The following is a 16,916-nucleotide window of genomic DNA, read 5'->3' on the forward strand; positions in this document are numbered from 1 at the left end:
ATCACTGGAGAACATCCGCATCTGGACCACATTCTGTTAATAAATCTCTATTCAGTGCTATCGCATCATTGGTATAATTTGAAAATTGTCAATTTTGATTTTTTAGTCGTGATTCCATGGACACAGTATTTTCCTCGTGTAAAACGGTCCATTTCTAATTTCATCAGTTTCACACCAGAGATCAGTGTTCACTTGTTATCCAAATGCAAATTTTAAACTACTTTTCCCACAAAATTTCCCTCTGTTTTCCACCGTGAACTCCAAGTAGCGAAACGTTCGCAGGACCATCTTGAAGCGTAGGAACGATCGATCCGCGAGTTCCACCCTGCATACGTCCTTGCGTATTACGCAAAAGTAACGCGTGTCCAGCCGCGCATCACGATTGCTCGAGCATATTTATACGCCGTCCCGTTATGATTTACTGTTCCGGCGATCTTCTTTATTTCATGTCAAAGCGGTTCGCGCATTCCACCGTGCACAATGGAGGGTAACGCGCGGACGGTTCACCGGCTGATTTCATAAATTAAACATTTCTCTCAGCCGAGGGAACAAAGAATCGATGGCTCGTTAGGCACCAGCAACAAGCGTGCGAGTGCGTACGATTTCGTAACGGGAACCTCTGTGCCGCACCACCGCGAAAAATTCGTCGATCTTTATCCAGAAGAAACGAGTAAGAGTGGAGAGAGACTCTCTCGAGTCGCGACGAGAAATTCCCAGGTTGGCTTGAACCGCGATTGTTCAATTTACAATTCGGTGACTTTTTTCTTCCCGTGTTTCTAACTGTTTTCCGGTTGAATTTTCGACCACTACGCTCGAACAGCAGAAGCGAGAATTCCGCTGTAAATGGGATTCCCGGGGACGATTATCTTTACGAGGGTGTTTCTGTGATATAACGTTGCTTCGTTGACAGTTGTTCGATGCTCTCTTCAAATCTGCAATCTTCTTTACCCGCGGTACTGTTAAAAAAGAAAGATTTCTATGTTGTAGGATATGTATCGTGAAACAGCTGGTTTGGGCGAGAGGTCAACGACCCTACAACAAAATCCCTCCTTCGTTCTTCCCTTCTTTTATTCTCCATTCACTCGTCGCTCGCTCATTATTTCTTTATATTAGTTCTTCCTTTGCGTTCATGCCTCTCTCATTCTCTATCCTTCGGTGAGATTTCTTTCGCAACCTCTTTATTGCCTTTAATGATCGTTCAGTTATTATCCAGTCCTCTGTCCCTTTAATCACCCGATAAGATACTACGTTTCATCAAAGTTTTACCGTTCAACCATTCACAGCTTCAATTACGTACTCGGACGACAATCTGAGTCACGGAATAATCTTCAGAATGATTCGTGGCGATTTTTTTCCACAAGTTATAGTTTGCTCCAGCAAACGCTCGTTAAACCGAACACGCTACTTGGACTTTTACGAGACCGGAAGACTCCTTCCTGGTCATCCCCTACTGTTCGCGGACTTACGACGCCGACAGAGACCCTTTTACGAGGGTTCGACAGAGGAGGAGCCTTCCCTCGATTTGTCGGCGGTTTCCCCGCGGTGGAAAGCTGATCGTTAAACGGCCGAACGATCGGCCATCGTTCTCACCATTATTTCCCGCCGAGTAATCTACGTCGCGGCCGCGCCGCCTCGATCGACTCGCGCGAATAAACCGCCTCCCTCCCTCTCTCTCTACTTTAGATCCCCAGTTGCGCCGCGCCGCCTCGTCGTTCAATTTTACGACTGCTCTTTTCATTTAGCCGTGTATTGTTTTCCCCGCCGACTTCCTGGTTCGTTAATAGACACGTGTAACCACGATACGGAGGGAATTGAAAGAAGAAGAAGAAGAGAAGAGAGGCAGAGGAAGTGCTCCGGTATTTTATGTGTTTTACCTCGGGAAAATTGGGGGTTCGTTGGTGCACGGTTTGCACAGCGAAGTACAGCTAAGTGTCTTAATGAGCGCACTTTAGATTACAGAGTTCTCGGTGTTTGTTGGAAGGAAATAGGAATAACTGGATGTGACTTTTATCGTATCTAATCTGCACAATTATGAAATAGAGAACGGAGAAGTGGAGGAAGCGCGGTGTGTTTTACAATGGAAAAATTGACGGTTGTTTAAATTACACTTTTGTACGGTGAAAATGCTGAGTAACTTGAACTTCTCAGAGCCGGTGTTTGTTCGAAGGAGGAAAGGCGTACTTTGTACGCTGGGCCGTCTGATTGTATTTCATTTTCGTTATTATCATCGAGGGCGAAGAGGATCGCGGTGTTACGTGGAAGCGGAGGTCGTTGCATCGAGTGTCGTAAAACTGAACTCTGCAGTTGCGTAACTCGCGCAGAAAAGGAGATTGAACTGTGCAACGGAAGGTCCGATCCAGAAGGAGAGAGAATACTCTGTTGGCTGGTAGAGGGCAAAAAGCGTTTCGAGAGTTTTACGCGGTCGCTTGTTTCACGGCCGCGTGGCTTCCGGCCCGAGGCGTCCAATCGCGGTTCCGAAAGTTGCCTCGTAACGATTACACGCGTTATCGGCGCCTCGGAGGAAAGCAAAATGGCATACGCTGGCAAAAACGCCTGGCAGCTTTAATTGTTACAGGCTGTTATTGCTGATTGAGATTGTCGTTGATAAGTTTGTTGGAGAACTTGTTGCACGCGAGAAAGTCCAAGGAACGTCGTGTAATCTAAGCCTGCGTACACTGGAAGACTTGTAACTTTTTTTAAGGTAATTCACATGTTTTGAAAGTGAAAAGAATCACTGTCTGCGTTTATAGACACTCGTCCTTTTATCGTATTTTACAAATATGAATTCGCTACTAGACTCGAGTAACCAGCATCGAAAGTGTCGAAAAGCAAATTTCCTTCCGCCTGACCGAGGTGTTACATGACCCCTGTAAAAGCACCGGGAACGCAACTATTCGATTCACCGAAAAGAAAAAACGTAAAAACACCACATGAGGAATAGTAAGCAACCCCCTGAAGAAGATAGGGATCTGAATGAAAAGAGAATATTTCCATAGAATCGAAGATCGATTCCCCCTAATCTCTCGAGCCGATCTTCGACACGGCGGGGGCCAACCGTGCACAAGATCATCAGCTCGATCTCCCCGGGCCGTGTACAAACACGGCGGACAGGTAGAGAGGGAGGAAAATCACGGTATGGTAAACAGAGTCGGATGATCGCAGGAAGCGGAAGAAGCTGGATGGCGCCGAGGTTGTACCTGGATCAGTTGTAATCCTGTAGGAGGAACTTTATGCTTGTGCCGTGAATTTTATGCGTACAAACGCTGCTGGCATGCACGTAGCCAAGAGAAGAGGCAGAAGAAGAAGAAGAAAAGAGGGAAGAACCATCAGTTTCCAGGTATTCCAGGCTACCGAGAATCAGTCCAGGAAGCAGCCCTCGAACTGCTCTCCTTCTACGCTTCCGTGTTCCTCGTCTATGCACGCCCGCTTTTTTCCACTGTTCGCACTGTTGCATACTCTGTCCCGGCCATTTCGAAATTACGACACCGGCCGCTGGATGCCCGGTGATTACACCAGCAGCCGGAGTCTTTGAACGATTTTTCCGTCACGTCCGGAGAAGATGAACTCGCGTCGAAAGAATCTTCTCGGGCAAGAAAGGGTGAAAGTGGTAAACGCTCGGTGTGTGTGTGTAGAGGGAAGAAGAACAGAGGATTCTTCCGTTGTGGATGAATTGTAATTTCTGGGGAAATCTTCGAGTTCGTTTCTGAGTGAAAAGAGCTTCTGATTGTAGTGGGAGATTGTGGGGGAGATGTGTCGCTTGTAAATTTGTACGAGTGCGTTGCTGTTGCTCCTACACTCGCTATCTAAAGGGATTGCAAGTGAATATATTAGGCTCGAGGGGGACGTGTGGTGTAATTGTCTTGCGAAACTTCCTTGGTAGATAGTGAATAGAAGAATATTTGACGTTTGAAATGTTCTGACCTGAAATTGATCTAATTCCTTTAAAAAAATGATCTAATTTTCAGATATTGAAATTTTCAAAAATATGTCTCCAAACATTGTTATCCTCCACACCTAAAACATCAGTCTCCCAGACAGCCTTACCCACCGAGTCAACCAAGAATCTATAAATGAAACCTATCCTCTCTCCATGCCACACACGAACATCTCACGGTAGACAGAGTAGCGTGTTCGATTAGCCAATTGATTTCCAATAAGCCACACCGACCACCTCGTATTCCCTTATCTACGACATGATCGATGCTGTTAAATACAAAGTGATCGACAAACACGCGGTTCCGCACCAGCAGCCCCCGCATAATCCATCGCATTCATCTCGACCACTCGCCGATCCATCGTCACCCACGCAACAAGTGCATCCTACGCGAAATTCCACGCCAGATCGCCGACGTGGTGTCAGCTCTCGAAGCGGAAGGTTGGCTAGGTCGACGAGAGACACAACCGTTAAGCCTTGCCACGAGCGAAGATAACCCCGTTTCGAGTACGATCCTCGGATCATTTCGATCATTCGTACCTGTCATCGGCGAAGGTCAAAGGCAGCTGGAAGGCCAGGAGGTATCGTACGATCGAGAATAGACACTCTAATAGTCACGCGCGGGTTCACCGATCCGGAATGGTCGAAAGGAGGGAAAAAAAGGAACGACAACTAAGGCCGCTCGAGCGGAGACCAGAGCTCGTAATTGCGACCGTGCCGAGTCATGCTCGCCGCGACGACACTCGATGCCGTTGTCCTTCCACGGCTACGCGTCCTCCGGCTTTCAGAAACCATCGCTACGGTGTGCAGAGGGACCGCAGGCGAGGTGTCCTGTCTCTGCAATCTATGGGCGAGTCTGCTTCGGGCTTGGAATCTTCTTCGGAGGTGTTTTTTGGTGGTCTTCGTTCGCAGTTGATTTGGTTAATTTTTTGGGGGTTTTTTTGAAGTGGACAGGCTTTGTTTTTAGGTCAACTTGGTTTTGTGCCAGAGTCGAGATGAGAATGCTATCATTATCCTCTTGGCTTACGGTAATCAGTCCGACTCGTGGGACAAATTTTGGTCGAGACGCGGTAGAAATAATAATTTGAATTTGCAAGACTGAGAATTAGCAAATGTAAGCTTTCCATAGATCATTTCTTTCGAAGGATTACTGTCCTAGATACGTTGAAAGAAATTAGTAACGCTAGAATTATCTTCCGACAATCTGACCCAAATTTACCTAACACCGGTAGATTCACAAATTTCGTAAAAAGGTTAATTAGACTAAAGAAGGTATTACTTTTCTGTAATTACCCGGGAACAGCGAAGTGTGGAATGAAAGATCATTAATATGAACACCTGGTCGCCTACGAAATCTTTCGATCCCGTGCGACTTGAACGACAGCGAAGATTTTTATCATTAGCATCGAATTGCCGGTGCACGAAACGCGTAAACGAGCGGAAATGATCACCGCAGGAAACATAAATGCGTCCATCGGTAGGTGGTAATAATTACAAGGGACCCTTGAAATAACAGTGTTAAGCAATAACCACTAGCTTACCAGCAATTCTAAAACATCTCACTTGGATCATCCCCTCCCTCTTTCATCGCGGTACGGTATATATTCTTGTTCCTCGAAACTTTTTCAAAGCTCTCTCTACCCGGAATCGCGAGACCGCATATTCCCTCTTGTCGCTTTTATTTCATCGAGACACCGACTACGGAATGAGGAAGGAAACCGGCGGAAGATAATCTTTATCTCGTGGCGTGATGACGTTTTACCAGCGTCGAGGGAAAAAGCTAATTGTTCCAGCAATTAGAATGCAGCATTAAGAAGGGAATTATTGCAAGTCAGATAAGAAGTCTGTAAACGAGATGTAAATCGAAAAATCGACGATTAGATCGGAGACCACACTCGATCACAAAGTATCCTTACTCCTCGCTGTTTCAGATTAACCGTGCAAATAATTGCATCGTGCGTGTGTAGGTATATGCGTTCCAAAGATAGAATTTCATCGAATCGATCGATAAGGAGGCAAACACGAAGAAAGAGGTGAATATAGGGAGGGCAGGTTACACAGAGGGAGAGAAGAGCGATGAGATGAGTTGTTCGCGTAATTAAACGCTTATCAGATTGGCGGGAATGCTCGTCATTATCATCGTTTACAAGGTGCACGTGGCTAGGCTCGTGCTGGGAAATTATCAACAATTATGAAGCCCTGGTTCGGTGTAAACGGCGTGACATAATCGGGTGCATTTTGTCGTAACAGTTCTTAAGTGGTTCACTGCCTGGGTTTCTGCACGAGTCGCGGAAAGAAGCGTTAATCGTGTCTGAAAGTTCTTCTTCACTTTAAATTGACACGTCGTTTTATGTCGACGGCTGTAGCAAGAACAGAGAGAGTTCGATTCGGAGACTGATTCGGGAGATTGTTTACCTTTGGCCGTTATCCAATCCCGATCTGAGGGACCATCGTGAATTTCGCCGCCTTGGTACGATTTAACGGCACGGCCGGAGTCTCAGCTAGTTGAACACCGTAGTGGAACCGCGTGAAATTTCGTGTCCCCCTAGTCGAAATCCTGCGACAACCGGTCTTACGGTACTTCTCACTCTCGTCTACGCATGACAGATAACGAAACGTGTCACCTAACTCGCGCTCTTCTTCGGATACTCTCCCAAATTGCCTCCTCGCAAACTTAAAACCCAACGAAACGGATTATTCTTCTCAACTCTGAAGGATGTATCCAGAGATCGACAATTCTGAAAATTTGTAAGATAGTCTACTCACTCCTTAAAGAATAATAATAGCACTTTCGTTCAAAATTAGTGCAAACCTGTTGACAGTAATAATAATATCAATAATAATAAAGTCTTCCGTTAGTAATGTTCCACGCACTTAAAGTTACTATTACGCCTAACCTACTTACTATTAAACAATCCAGCATAGATGAGACGTAAAATGAATAATTAATACACAAGACAGCGGATACGAAATTAGAGGTTTTCCGTTACTGGGTCGAATAGGATTGAATAACCCATATCTATCCTCAATGAAGCAGTGAAACCACCCCAACGAAAGGATCAATACTCGACGAAGTTCTTGGCCATTCCAAGAAGCGAATTAGCCGCGTTTTCCAGGTTCAACGCTCGCTGAATGTCCGTCCCCCTGTTCGTCCCAGAATCCATACCGAGGAAGCTCTTTCCCCTCTGCGACATCGAAAGAGCCCCAATAAGCCGTGCAATCGAGCCAGAAGAAATGAGAGAGCATCGAAGGAACTCGATCGATCCTCTGTGTATGTCGGAGTCGGTCAAATTAACCGCGTTTTCCACGCTCAAACCGATCCACTTTGCGCTCGTCTCGCTTCCGCGGGAAATTATCGAGGGAAACGTTACGTGAACAGCCTCGGGAGATGGCCGATGGCCGTCTTTTCCACGCGTGTCTTCGTGCGTGACAATGTCGACTCGCGCGGACCTTTGCCATCGCGATGAATGGAAGTGGAGGTCGTTTACCGAATAACTGCAACGCGTTTCGCCGATTAATCGTCCACTCGATCATGTGTGCAACGTTCACAATGACTGTACCGCTAGTTCTCCGTACAGAGACACGCGGGAAAACGGCTTAAACTAATCGTAGAACCGAACGTCTCCGGGTGAAACCGGAAAATCGTAGGCCGATAGAAATGACAGGTTTCACGAAGGATCTCGTCGAGACGATTCATCGAAGTCGTTACGCGGAATCGTTCCACCGCGATTCAATCGTCGCCTGGTATTTTAATGAAAACGTCTGGACATGCTGATGGGTGCATTAATTCGTCTTAATGCGCGCCGAGTCGGAGATTTGCGGAGGTGGTACTTGTTTCTCTGCGCGAAGATTGCGTTGAGATACGCTCTGTTAGACTGGTGGATTTTAGAAGACGTACATGTGTTCTTGAGACAAGTGAAACGGCGAAGATCGAGGAAAGATGCTCGCGATAAGGTAGATAAGAAAGGAATTTGCATTTACCGGCAATCTGGCTAATTAAATTAACTCTGCGTCGATTGAAACGTGTATCTTCCACGCGACCGGGGTTCGAAGAAGCGGTCGAGAGAAACGGAGGAAAGTCGAACGATCTCTGAAATCCATCCAGGAAATCGTTACGGCACCACGCCCTTTCCGTTCGTTTCCAAATGCAACAAATACCGAAATCAAGTCTCGTAAGTCTCCAGCAGCATTGCGCAGCTACCATAAATTAGTCCGAACCGGAATGGTCGAGGAATCATGATCTCGACGTCAGTTTTGCACCCACCAGGGTCGCGAGGGTCGCCCGGTTGCTCGGTCACGTTCAGCAATTGCGTTCTATGCATATCAATTTACGTCCACCTGTGCGGCTGGGTCCATTCCGCTCGATTTATTACGATCCTGGTCCCCGAACGAAGGAGTGGCGACCTGTGATTCTCAGCGTGGGCCGGGGATACATTTGTCCAGCGTGCAAAATGCCCCTATCCACCCGATACTCGATATTACGGGAAGTGCACCGTTTCTCTCGGGAGGGAAACGTTGTACCGCCGGATTCGAGACGTTGAATCGGCCAACAACGGCGATAACTCGCGAGAAATGGCCAATGCATCGCGTTCGGTTTGATCGAGTCAGTTGTCCAGGCGATCGTGTGGGTGTCTGAATTGTAAATTAGACGAGGAATTTCCCTTGGATACACGCGGAAGATTGTTTCTACGCGGCGTTTCCGAGGTGAAGTTTAGATGACTAGTTGAGAGAGAGAGAGAGAAAGGTACAACTTGAGGAAATTTACTTGGGAAGATTTAGCTGTTCGTCTAAATTCATCCCCGATAAACCTGTCGAAGAAGTGTGCTTCTGGAATGCACCGATTGCAAGACACTCTAGTTACGGTTTTCCAGGAAATTTCTTAATAATTCCACGGAACAGAGGGGGAGAGAGAAGGTTGTTCGAAGTGTTAGCCAGGTACAGAAGAGCAGAGAGTGTGTTTGCACGGATGCAAACGATGGAAATGGCGTACCGGTGATCAGTCAAGATTTGCACATTTTGCTGGCGGAATTGCAAGGCGAAACCGACCTATAAATACACGTTTCAACTGCCACTTAAGATTCCTAGCTACTCTGTCTGTTTCTCTCTCTCGTTCTATAATAGCTTCTTCGTGTTGGCTGCAACGAATCGAGAGAGGACAACAGGAAGTTGGAGGAAACTGTTCTCCGGTGAAACAATAGGCAACCGGACACGTTAAAGCTCGCGACTACGGGAATTAAACGGGTATAACGTCGGGATTGACGGATGATCCGCGTAATTAAACGCTACTTTGAAAATATACTCCGGGGAACAGGTGTTTTCCCGCTGGAAAAACGAAAAAAATGACCGTAATCATGCGTGGCCTACTTTCCGTCGTTTCTCTCCCGTCGATTTGTTTCCTTTTGCAAACGAACCGTCTAATCGACTGCGATCCCTCGAACTCAATCATACAGGAACTTGGAACGTCACGATGGCAAATGAATCGTATCGGCGGTAAAACGAAAACGGCGATCCTCGGTTACGGAATATTCATTAACAGTCGTTTCTTACGAATCGCAAGCGTGAGAATCGTCGATTTAATTGACGATTGGCGACTTTTACCGGCCCGTTTCTTGCGCGTTTGCGGTAAAAGAAACAGCGTTACCTACGATCGAGCACGAACAAGGAATCTAAGTCTCGTTCTTTCAACCCGCTCTTTTTGCCCGGCCTTTGGAAATACTCCGATACCTGTCGCGGATTGGCGACTCTCTAATCGTCTGGAACGCGCAGCAATGGCGATCGAAAACGGGCACACCGGACTTTTGCGACTTTCGCGCGTTTTACGCTTCGGAAAACCTCGCTGGTTCGGTGTGTCGACGTTCCACGTGGTGCCATTCGAGATTTTTACGCGTGCAATCGGCAAACGAGGTCGTTGTAGGCTTTAGAAGAAACGGTCAATTTTATGCTCGAAAACCGAGTCTTTTATTTACATCTTAATCAAATCGTAAAAAGACGAAGAGGCCTTGAAAGGTTTTCCTAGCAAACGTGAATAGATGAATGTCCCTATCTGGTGGAAAACACACGTGAAACCGTGTAGAATTGAAGCTCGTGCCAAACGAGCACCACCTATCAATGTACATACATCGGTTAGATCGTAAAAGCTCAGGCTACATTCCACTCTTAGATCTTCTTCCGCGTCTGACAAGTTTGCAATTTTTGCGCGGAATACAAGATCCGCTGAAAGTCAAGATCGTAAAACTAAGAAGATTACATAGCCTCTCGAAGACGTGATTTTGAAAATGACAACACGTCTTTCTGCGTTCTAGATCTATCTGATTTACGGTAGATCGACATGTTTCGATCGAAATACGCTCTGTGCGGTGTTCGGATAAGAGGAATTTTTACCGGCGCCAATTAGCCAGTTCTCCGTCGACCGGAAGAAGAACAGATTGTAATTTCTGATCGTGACGCGCGAGCAAGCTTCCGGGATTACGATCCCGCGCTGGTTGACAGGGACGTCATAGAAAGATACGGCGCTCGAGATACGAGGAGGATACGAGCTGTAGAACTAGCTGTAAATTAACCACACACCACGGACCAGGTATTCGTCGCTTCTTCGTGTTCTTCTTCTTTCGGTGTGTCTGTTGTGTGTGCACGTTACGTTGTACGGCGTGTCGAGCTGCGTGGAACACGATGGTAGGCTTAGAGAGAGAGTAGAGATATGAATGCACACGCGTGCAACTATGTGTACACGATGTTCGTGGTGGGTTTTTTTCACCGTGAGATCTGTAACACGTTGCATTGAACCTCGATAGCGTGGAAGTTCGCGTGTTATTATCCACAGAGTTGCGCCGAGGTATTTTGGATAGAATTCACGGAGAAGTTGCACGCTTTTTGTGTCAAGATTTCTCGATTACGTTCTTTCTATCTTTCGTACTCAGAAAATTCACGGGGATTTAATTTTTTCTTGAAAATGTTTTTTGAAATCTCTTTTTGTTAGTATTTTTGGATCATTTTCTTTATATCTTTGGTACTCAGAAAATTCACGAAGAATTCATTCTTCTGTCAGTTTGTTTGCAGTATTTCATATCTATGTAATTACTTAAGCTAGCATTATTAGCATATCGTTCGAAAATGATTCCTACCATAACTTCATCTTCCTTCTCTCATTTAAAATCAGCCCTTTTTTTATATTAGATTTGTGGATCATTTTCTTTAGATATTTTGTACTCGGAGAATCCACGAGGAATGGATTTATTTATCAGTGCGTTTGCAATATTTCACATCTGCGTAATTATTTAAACAAGCATAATTAGCACATCGTTCGAAAATGATTGCTACCACAACTTCATCTTCCTTCTCTCATTTAAAATCAGTACTTTTTGAATCATTTTCTTTATACATTCTGTACTCGGAGAATCCACGAGAAATTAATTTACATATCGGCGTGTTTGCAATATTTCACATCTGCGTAATTATTTAAACAAGCGTGATTAGCGCATCGTTTGAGAACGATCGCTACCGCAACTTCATCTTCCCTCGCTCGTTTAAAATCAATTATTTCTCCAATTTCCATTACCCCTTATTAACAATCTAAACGGACCCATACTCCGTGATACGATTACGCGATACAAGGTGGTGGTTCGGTCTCGTTCGAGGCTCTGGTGACTCTCTAGATGCTAATGATTCAATATCTCATCGGGCACCGCACTTTCGTGTACACACGCGCGTACATTTTAATTGCCGGAGCCTCCCCGACACACGCTCCCCTCTGTCAAGATATAATTTACGCGTACGCACGCACTCACCGCTCGATCCTCCTAGATTCTCTTCTTCTCTATCCTCCGCGGCATGCAAACCAACGCTCGATCTCGATCGCCAGGCGCTGTGGTTAATGTCCCGTTTGATTGGTCGACGCTCCGACGATCGACGACGATCGATCAAGAGATCAAGGCCAACGCCACGATCCAAACGCGAGATCGATCGTTTTTCCTCTGCCTAGGATAACGATCGTTTCCGTGATCCACTTATTACGCCACCTCTCGTGCGCATTCGCCGCTAATAATTACCTAATTATTATCCAATCGCGGCCACTTTTTCTCTTTCTCTTTCTTTTTTTTTTCCACCAACCAACACAGATTCGTCCACTGTTCCCTGCGCGTGGAGTCGCCTATACTCGGTTATTAGCTCGCCTCATTAAACGAGTATCGACGAGCGAAACATCTTCTTGCATGCGTGCGTGAGTGCGCGAACGAGGTGAATGATTGATTCAAGCTGCGTTTTTTCTCTCTTCTTTTCTAGCGGTGAGCAACCGTGTAACGCTCGCGTTCGTGGTTTAATATCACGTTCCCCTCCGGTTGAATTATCCTCCCTTATCGAAAAGAAATTCTAACAACTTCTTCTCGGCAATCTATTCCTCTTCGAACATTTTTTAACGTCTCCGTTGATAACACACGAGGCTTGTAATAAGAATTCAAATAACCGAGCTCGAGTGTGTTTGCACTCGCTTCCACCTCTTTCTACGTTTAGGAATCTCCTCTTCTCACGTTCCCCGTGACGACAGTGTTTCGACGGATTTAGACCGACGGGAGAATAGGAAGAAGAAGATGTAGTCGTGACACGCGAACGAAAATAGCGATTATTATTCCGAAGTTGATGTGTGAAACGATCGTTGCCGGTTCTCGGAAGATCGAGCTGAGAGCGAGACGGATAATAGATAAACGAGATACGGCGAGTTTCACGGTCGATGAATCCGGCTCTAATCGATTATGTATTTTTCGCCGCTCTTCACTCGTGATCGAACAGTTTTCATATCGGCTGAGAAGATCACCGGGGGGAGAGAACGCAAGACGAACGATATATTCTTGATTTCCAGTAAATGAACGGGCAATCAGCGCGCTTAATGCGATACCAGGAGAATAATCGAGCGATCCGATCGATTCATGCTTTCCGCAACGATCGCTCCACGGATATTAATCCATCGTTTAATTGTTTCCTTTTCTAATACCTGCTCTTTCGTGGCTGTTTATCGTGAATTAGCCGCCTCCCGATGCTTTATTGCACGTTCGAATTATTCAGATCGCTCGATAGAGATTGCTGTGTTTAATCGATGGAAATGCATGAAAGAAACAGTTAGAGTACTTTCTTATCGCGTGAAAATCCTTCTCTCACTCGAAACGAGAGACACTCGAGACACTCACAGACCTGCCTATTTGAACCTTCCTCTAAGATACTTAATTATTGACATTCGTCCAACGCGATCCTCTGATCGCGCGAAAGACGATTAATAAAAATCGACGAATAATCGACGCATCGGGGACGAAGTGAAAAAGAACGAGCCGCGGTGCTGTTCAGTTTATATAAAAAAGAGAAACGATGTAAATCGCATCCCAGAAAGGACATTTACCTTGCGAAACGCGGATTGCACAACACGTGCACCACCAAGCGCAACGATCATCCTCTCGATGCTCGAGAAAACGTGTTCCCTGAAGAAGAATCACCGTAAAATCCACGGAGGAGAGGAAAAAGTACCGTAACCCAACAACAACAACATCTATCTCTCGGTCCTCCTCGGAGGAAACGGTGAAGAAAGAGAGACAGAGAAGAAAATAGGGGGAAAAAAGAAGAAAGAAAAGAGAGATCTCGATGCACAAAGTTCGCGGTGCACCGTTGATCGCGCTCGCGCTCACTCGCTGTCCCCTTAACCAACTAGAGCGAAGTAATAAAAATAATCACTTACAATCTAATCTTCCAGTCCATCCTTGCGGCGGCCATGACACGCGCGTTGCTCCTTGGTTCCACGGACCCGCACGACCTTCGTTCGCTTCCTCAGCTTTCGACTAACGCTCCCTGGAAACTCACTGGAACAGGGTCTCTCACGAATCACCAAGTGCACTGTTGTACGCGCGCGTGTGTGTGTGTTCCTTTTCGTCGAAAACGAAAGCGCGCTAACGTAATCGTTACTTGTGACCGTTGTATACGAATTATGTCTCTCGTAGAACCCGTTCACCACCGGTTTCCGTTTAGCCGCGCCACGAACGGTCCGTTTCCACTGTCTGCTCGCGGCTGACGACCGGGATCCACTTCCACTGCGTCAGGAGGACAAGAACACCCAACGTGAAAAGGACGACTCGTGACGGTACCGTGTATTCCCAGTCTTCTCGAATTTACCAACTTTTCGATTTCTTCTCGATCGAAGATCGTCGGACAGAGAATAAAACTACCCTTTTCTTTACCGGCGTTCTTTAGGTATCTCTTATCAAACGAAGCACGACGTTCTTTCTTTCCTCGATCAGATTCTCTATATCGGAAATACGAAATCGCGTGAGTCGCGGACCGATCGAGTAGTATTACGGTAGGATAGAAGAGCCTAGAGAACGGGCTTGTTGCGCGCGATCCACGAAAATGGAGCAACGTGCGTTCTATGCCACTGTTCTCCGTTCTCCGTAACACTCTGCCAGGATATCCGCGCGTGGCTGCTCGTCTTCCACGGCCGCGAAAGGTGGGAAGATGAGGAGGAGGAGGATGGAAGAGTAGTAGAAATAGAAGAGGTTACCGTGGTGGAGGCGGTGGTGGTGGTGGTTGGTGGTGGTGGTGTGCTGGCTGGTGACGGCTAGTGGAGAGGTAGAAGAAGAGAAGAAGAAGAAGAGTGTGGTGACGACGACGGTGGTGGACGATGATGGTGATTGTGGTAGTGGTGGTGGTGGTGTGATGGTGGTGGAGGTGATGGTGGTGGTGGTGGTGGTGGTGGAGGTGGGTACTCGTGAGAGGATCCTCGCCGTGTGGAGTACTAAGCCGTAATGACATGGTCTAGGAGATGCCAGTCAGTTTTGTAATAACGTCCGTAAAAAGTGAATTTCCAGGCGAAGGTGGGGAAACCTGGCTAGGTCCAATCCGAGAGCCTTCGGGTTCGACAGCCGGCCAATCGGAGCACGACATTCCGGACCGTAGCTTCTTCTTCTTCGTCTTTCGTTTTTTCTCCGCTATTTTTTGTCCTCCTCTTTGTTTTCGCCGATACTCTCCCGAAGAGTCGTAGGTGTTTTCGAAGGTGCTGAACGTGGCGTTCGTTTGAAACTGACCGCCTGACGGGAACACTTGGGGTGTTGCTGAGCAGCTGATACGAGGAGCTTTTCGAATCGAAGACGAACAACTCTTGGAAACAGAGATATTAGAGGGACGTTTCAGATTTGTGTGAATGTAGGACGAATTGCTGGTAAATATCGAAGAAAGGGTGGTAATGCTGGCAAGAAAGGATATGACGAGGCACGGTTCGAAAGGCGAAATCGTATATACACGTGTCGACGCGCGATTGCACAGGCTGCTGTTATTACGGTGCATTATTCATGCACCACCAGCCACTCGGTACATTTAACGGTGAACAATATGGTTGATATGTCAATAGAGCGGTATCACTTTTTGGCGGATGATTTTTGGACCGAGGGGTAGAGATCGATCCAGAGTGACGAAATAAATGGTACGAGGTATCGATGATAGGAACGATAAACTTCCTCGTTATTGCAGTAACAGTAACTTGGTTCTTTCTGTCACGGTGAATGCCGGCAGCACACACGCTTCTCCACGGTCCTTATTACTTCATCTATCATAGTGGATCGCTGACGCGTTTCAACGCTCCTCCTTTTTACCTTATCAGCTCCGTTCGGAATTCGAAAAATCTAGAATAATGACATTCCTTCGCTGACGCTTGCTGCGAAACTAGAACTGTTCAGATTAATTATACATCGCACGAAAGGAACACAAACAGAGAAAACCGAATCGAACCAAGAACGAACTACATATTGAAAGTCGGAGAGCGCGATACGCGAAGGTGGAATAAACGAGTGGAAAGCTGAAGGCGGCCGGTCGTTTCCAGGAGTAATAAAAAGGGTCATTGTTCGGCAGGAACTACTGTCGCTTCGAGGCGCGTTTCCGCGAAGATTCCGTTTCGCACTCGCCTAACGGCACAGCGAGCGCATCCTCGTGCCAGGGAAATCGTCCAAGTGAGTGTTAGAGGGACAGAGAAAGGCAGCCGAAGAATTCTATCGAGCACCCAGTCTCTGACGAACCAAAGAAATCGTCAATCGCGTTCCCTGGACCTGCTCGTTAATTCACCCAACAGGAACAAGAAATTGGCGAATAATTGATACGCGTGTTACGCGATTACCGTTTTATTTTTCGTCAGAAAATGCAACGCATCGCGTTGATTCATTTTAATTAGACGAACGAAATGACCGGTTATGAGAAATACTTGGAGATAAGTAACGAGATGGAGCGTTTCATACTTGGATCTGTCTCCGGCTAATCGACGTCTCGTGACGAGAAGAGGAAATCGTTCGTTTAAGACCACCAAAGGTTAATTGACGCAACGAGACTGTTGGTAATTGCATTAAGACACTCGGTTGATAGCGTGTAACCGGAGGGAATCGATGAATTGGTGTTCTGTCCGATTCGATACACGTCGGGATTTGCGCGGAACCGAGAAAGGCTACCGTTGCGGAGAACGTTTCCGTGAAACGTCTGGTTCGCCGTAACGGTACGGGTATCCGCTGAAATTGACGAAATTGGCGACGATACGGTAACATCTGGGAGCCTCGGTTGCGTAAGACTTGGTTCCGCGTGTCAGAGGGCAGACTGCGAACCGTTTTCCTTTTCACGTCGCTTGGGAAAATGGTGGTTGGAGTGTTTTACCATTCAACGAACAGTTCGAACTTCCTTTGGGAAATCTACGTAGAAAATAAGATCTGTTTGTAGGAGGTGATCTAACGTGATTAACTTTACTCAGGACGTTACTAAGCGGTTTATTCCAAAATTATTTTACATCGAGGTCTTCCCAAAGCTAAGCACGAACCGCCCTCTTATGGGCCGAACCGATAAACCGTCCCAAATGCCTAGGTATTCAATTTTGCACCAATGCAACAATGAAATTTTATTCCTCCACGTACATTTTAAACTCCTTTTCGCCAAATGAGATTAAAGTCATATATACCTAAAAAAAAGCACAGCCAAATCT

General features: G+C 46.4%; 1 protein-coding gene across 1 annotated transcript in view; it reads right to left on the reverse strand.

Annotated features, from left to right (window-relative positions):
* The window catches only part of LOC108580135, a 73,604-nt gene extending 59,920 nt beyond the window's left edge, over nt 1-13,684 (reverse strand). Inside the window, exon 1 of the mRNA XM_017943801.1 lies at nt 13,650-13,684. Within this exon, the coding sequence (XP_017799290.1) occupies nt 13,650-13,684 (35 nt within the window). The remainder of the gene's footprint in view (nt 1-13,649) is intronic.
* Nucleotides 13,685-16,916: the final 3,232 nt, after the last annotated feature.

The sequence above is a fragment of the Habropoda laboriosa genome, unplaced genomic scaffold (genome assembly GCF_001263275.1).
Source record: "Habropoda laboriosa isolate 0110345459 unplaced genomic scaffold, ASM126327v1 scaffold2, whole genome shotgun sequence".
In the NCBI taxonomy this organism is placed as follows: domain Eukaryota; kingdom Metazoa; phylum Arthropoda; class Insecta; order Hymenoptera; family Apidae; genus Habropoda; species Habropoda laboriosa.